Raw genomic sequence first — 5,439 nt, 5'->3', positions numbered from 1 at the left:
TCACAAGGTCAGGAGTTGGAGACCACCCTGGCTAACATGGTGAAACCCCGTCTCTACTAAAATACAAAAAATTAGCCAGGTGCGGCGGCACATAGTCCCAGCTACTCAGGAGGCTAAGACAGGAGAATCGCTTGAACCCAGGAGGCGGAGGTTGCAGTGAGCTGAGATCATGCCATTGCACCCCAGCCTGGGGAACATTGCAAGACTCCATCTCAAAAAAACAAACATTAGCAGGGTGTGGTGGTGCGTGCGTGTGGTCCCTGCTGCTTGGGAAGCTGAGGCAGGAGGATGGCTGGAGCCCAGGCGGTTGAGGCTCCAGCGAGCTGTGATCGCACCACTGCACTCAGCCTGGGCAACAGAGCGAGACCCTGTTTCTAAGAAAAAAAAAAAAAAAAGGAAAGCAAAAAAACAAAAGCAGCCACAGTCCACAAGAGATGGGGCTAGTCGGACTCTTCCCCGCCCCCAGGGCCTCACCAAGGACGTAGATTCTCCCCTGGTGGACAGTGATCCCCAGGGCACTTCGCCGGTGCTTCATGGGGGCTACGAAAGTCCACGTCTCTGTTTCCACGTCATAGCGCTCCACGCTGTTCAGCTGGTCCTGACCATCATAGCCCCCGGCAGCATAGATACAATTGTGCAGGACGCAGACGCCTAAAGGGCACCGTGCAGAGAAGGTGACTCTGGAGGACTGGCTTTGGGAGCCCCAGCCATCACCTCCTTGAGGGAGACCTTTCCTCTCTCCTCTCCCTTCTCACCCTCAGAAATGAAGCAGGGAGAGAGAGAAGCTTGGACTCTATCAGAATCCAGTGCTTCTGTGGTTACCCCAGGGTGAGGGTTGCAACAGGGGGTCTCTCCCAGGCCTGGCTCAGTTTCACCCCAGGATGGTGGGGGTGTTCCTGGATGCTCCCCTCCCTATCGTCCCCACCCACCTGCCCCGCTTCGGATGGTGTTCATTGCTGTGATCATTCGCCACTCGTTCCTCTCTGGGTAGTAACGCTCAGCTGAATTAAGGCGGTTTGTCCCGTCAAAGCCCCCCACGGCATAAAGCAGACGATTGAGGACGGCCACGCCCACCCCGATCCTTCGTGTCAGCATTGGGGCCACCAAGTGCCACTCATCCCGCTCTGGCTCATACCTGCAAGGGCGTAAGAAAAATGGGGACAATGGCCATTATAGCTGACCTTCGTGGAATACTTCAGGGCCTGATACCCCTTTTTTCCCTTTTTCTCTCCCTTTAAAGAGACAGGGTCATAAGGGGCAGTGGCTGGTGTCTGTAATCCCAGCACTTTGGGAGGCCGAGGAGGGTGGATCACCTGAGGTCAGGAGTTTAAGACCCCATATGGTAAAACCTTGTCTCTATTAAAAATACGAAAATTAGCTGGGTGTGATGGCAGGTGCTTGTAATCCCAGCTACTTGGGACGCTGAGTTGAGATAATCGTTTGAACCTGGGAGGTGGAGGGTGCAGTGAGCTGAGATCGTGCCACTGTATTCCAGCCTAGGCGAAAGAGAGAGACTCCGTCTCAAAAAAAACAAAACAAAACAAAACAAACAACAGAGACAGGGTCTTGCTCTGTTGTCTAGGCTGGAGTGCAGTGGCACAATCACAGCTCACTGAAGTTTCAAACTTTTTGTTTTTTTGAGGTGGAGTGAAATGGTGAGAGCATGGCTTACTGCCACCTCCGCCTCCTGGGTTCAATCAGTTATCCAGCCTCAGCCTCACAAGTAGCTGGGTTAACAGGCACCCACCACCATGCCTGGCTAATTTTTGTATTTTTAGTAGAAACTGGGTTTCTCCATGTTGGCTAGGCTGGTATCGAACACCTGACCTCAAGTCATCTGCCTGCCTCAGCTTTCCAAAGGGCTGGGATTACAGGCATAAGCCACCATGCCCAGCCTGCAGCTTCAAACTCTTGAGCTCAAGGAACCTTCCTGGCTCAGCCTCCTGAGTAGCTGGGACTACAGGTGTACACCACTGTGCCCACCTCCACTAGAACTCTAGTGCTTGCAGTCGTTCTCCAAGGACTGAGGTATCAGCAACTCCATTTTCCAAATGAGGAAACTGAGCATCCTAGCCATCAATTGCTCAAGTTCAAAAACACATCTGAAGGCCGGGCGCGGTGGCTCAAGCCTGTAATCCCAGCACTTTGGGAGGCGGAGGCGGGCGGATCGCGAGGTCAGGAGATGGAGACCATCCTGGCCAACACGGTGAAACCCTGTCTCTACCAAAAATACAAAAAAATTAGCCGGGTGTGTTGGCCGGCACCTGTAGTCCCAGCTACTTGGGAGGCTGAGGCAGGAGAATGGCGTGAACCCCAGGGGGCGGAGCTTGCAGTGAGCGGAGATGGCGCCACTTCACTCCAGCCTGGGCAACAGAGCAAGTCCGTCTCAAAACAACAACAACAACGACAAAAAAAACAAAAACAAAAAACCATATCTTATAAACCCCTAGTGGCTCAGCCATATCCCCCACTTCACAGATGACAAGATAAAGTCTCAGAAAGGAGAAATCACACATTCAGCATCACTCTTTAATGCTCAAATAGTCCTTGAGGTCCGGCACAGTGGCTCAGGTCTGTAATCCCAGCACTTTGGGAGGCTGAGGTGGGAGAATCTCTAGAGGTCAGGAGTTCGAGACCAGCCTGGCCAATATGGTGAAACCCCAAACCCCAAAAAAAAAAAAAAAAAATTAGCCAGGCGTAGTGGAAGGCACCTATAGTCCCAGCTACTCCAGGGGCTGAGGCAGGAGAATCACTGGGAGGTGAGGTTGCAGTGACCCAAGATGGAACCAGTGCACTCCAGCCTGGGCAGCACAGCAAGAGAGACAGGGTCTTACTCTGTTGCCCAGGCTAGTCTCCTGGACTCAAGCAATTCTCCCACCTCAACCTCCCAAAGTCCTGGATTACAGGTATGGGCCACAGCAGGTGCCCAACAATTTCAAACTGTTGAAACTTTTTCCAAATCTGCACAAAGGAACCATATGGGTTTATGACAGTCCCCTAAGCATTTCCCAGCTCCAGGCACAGAATCCAAGGTCACGAACTAGAACTCTCCAAGGAGCTTAGCTTCATCCTGAGGCCTCAACTCCCTGAAGACAGGGAGAGGAAGTAGCCTCAGGAAGAATCCCCGGATCTCAGTGTCTTGGGACTTGCCAGGAGCAGGACCCTCAGAGCCCACCCCCAGGACCTGCCACTCACCTCTCCACACTGTTGTGGTGGATGCAGCCGTGGGAGCCGCCGACTGCATAGATGTGCCCATCGATGACCCCCACCCCGATGCGGTTGCGTGGCACGCTCATGGGGGCGCAGGGCGACCACTGATTGGTCATGGGGTTGTAACAGTCCAGGGCGCTGGAGTCGGTGTTGCCGTCGGGGGAGTTGTTCCTGCCGCCCACGGCGTACAACAGCCCGCCCACCACGCAGCCAGCTAGGCCGCTCCGTGGCACCTGCAGGTCCGCCAGCCGGAGCCAGGTGCCGTCACTGGGGTTGTAAGCCTCCAGGTAGCTGAGCGACTGTCGGAAGTAGCCGCCCGCGGTGTAGATCAGGCGGCCCACCTTGGGCGCCCGGCAGGGCATCACCTGCGTGGGCTTGTGCAGGGTGAGCTCCTCAAAGATCTTGACCAGGTAGTCCTTGCAGCGGGAGTCGGACTGCAGGATCTCACACTTCTGCAGCTGCATCTGCAGAAAGTTAGGCGTCAACGAGTGGCAGCGCACGGCCCGCAGCAGCGCCTGGACATAGAACCGTCGCTGTTCGCAGTCGTACTTGACCCAGTTGATGCAGGCGTGGAAGACCTCGGACTCGCAGCGCACGTTCAGGTCGTCACGGCTGATGAGAGTCACCAGTTGGCAGTGGGACAGGTTGAAGAACTCCTCTTGCTTGGCCACCTGCAGAGGGCGACAGTGGGACGGGCTGACTCCCGAGTCGCCCCCACACCTCACCAAGCAGGACAGGGATAATGAGTAACTCACCACTGCGGCTGATAATCTCAGCTTCCTCATCTGCTAAATGGGGATTCAAATAATAGGAACCGCATACATTGTGATAACTAAATGAGTTAATACTGCCGGGTGCGGTGCCTCACGCCTGTAATGCCAGCACTTTGGGAGGCCGAGGCTGGCGGATCATGAGGTCAGGAGTTGAGAGATCAGCCTGGCCAATATAGTGAAACTCCATCTGTACTAAAAATATAAAAATTACCTGGGTGTCGTGGCACACGGGTGCCTCCCAGCTACTCGGGAGGCTGAAGCAGAAGAATCGCTTGAACCCGGGAGGTGGGAAGTGGAGGTTGCAGTGAGCCGATATTGCACCACTGCACTCCAGCCTGGGCTACAGAGCAAGACTCCGTCTCAAAAAAAAAAAAAAAAAAGTTAATACTATGCACCAGGTATGTCATTAGGACTCAGGGAAATGGGCAAAGACTCAATAGATCGTGTATCCTGCGGTATCATTTCGTTTTGGTTTTTGTTTGTTTTTTGAGAGGGAGTCTCATTCTGTCACCCAGGCTGGAGTGCAATGGTGTGATCTAGGCTCACTGCAACCTCCGCCTTCCAGGTTCAAGCAATTCTCCTGCTTTAGCCTCTCAAGTAGTTGGCATTACAGGCGCCCACCACCATGCCCAGTTAATTTTTTATTTTATTTATTTATTTTGATATGGGGTCTTACTCTGCTGCCCAAGCTGGAGTGCAGTGGTGAGATCTTGATTCACTGCAACCTCCACCTCCAGGGTTCAAGTGATTCTCCTGCCTCAGCCTCCCAAGTAGCTGAGATTACAGGGGTGTGCCTCCACAGTGGCTAATTTTTTTTGTATTTACTTTTAGTAGAGACGGGGTTTCACTATGTTGGCCAGGCTGGAATTTTTGTATTTAGTAGAGATGGGGTTTCTTCACGTTGGCCAGGCTGGTCTTGAACTCTTGACTTTAGGTGATTCATCCATCTCAGCGTCCCTAAGTGCTGGGATTACAGGTGTGAGCCACCGGACCTGGACTGTTTTTGCTTTTGAGACAGGCTCTGTCACCTAGGCTGGAGTGCAGCGACACGATCGTAGCTCACTGCAGCCTTGAACTCCCGGGCTCAAACGATCTTCCCACCTCAGCTTCCTGAGTCGCTGGGGCTACAGGTGTGTGCCACCATGCACAGCCAATTTTCATATTTTATGGTATAGATGGGGTTTCACCATATTGGTCTGGAACTCCTGGCCTCAAGTGGTCCACTCCCCTCGGCTTCCAAAGTGCTGGGATTACAGGCATGAGCCACTGTACCCAGCACTGGTCTTAAAATCTTTTTTTTTTTTTTTTTTTTTGAGATGGAGTCTCGCTCTGTCGCCCAGGCTGGAGTGCAGTGGCACAATCTCTGCTCACCGCAAGCTCCGCCTCCCAGGTTTATGCCATTCTCCTGCCTCACCATCCCGAGTAGCTGGGACTACAGGTGTACACCACTGTGCCC

General features: G+C 53.3%; 1 protein-coding gene across 1 annotated transcript in view; it reads right to left on the bottom strand.

Moving 5' to 3' along the window:
* The window catches only part of KEAP1 (kelch-like ECH-associated protein 1), an 18,179-nt gene that overhangs the window by 1,980 nt on the left and 10,760 nt on the right, over positions 1 to 5,439 (bottom strand). Inside the window, exons 3-5 of the mRNA XM_011954848.1 lie at positions 3,196 to 3,881; positions 930 to 1,135; positions 475 to 651 (exon numbers count right to left, since the gene is read on the bottom strand). Of these exons, the coding sequence (XP_011810238.1) occupies positions 475 to 651; positions 930 to 1,135; positions 3,196 to 3,881 (1,069 nt within the window). The remainder of the gene's footprint in view (positions 1 to 474; positions 652 to 929; positions 1,136 to 3,195; positions 3,882 to 5,439) is intronic.

The sequence above is a fragment of the Colobus angolensis genome, unplaced genomic scaffold (genome assembly GCF_000951035.1).
Source record: "Colobus angolensis palliatus isolate OR3802 unplaced genomic scaffold, Cang.pa_1.0 Scaffold39, whole genome shotgun sequence".
In the NCBI taxonomy this organism is placed as follows: domain Eukaryota; kingdom Metazoa; phylum Chordata; class Mammalia; order Primates; family Cercopithecidae; genus Colobus; species Colobus angolensis.
This window is presented reverse-complemented; position numbering and strand designations above follow the sequence as displayed.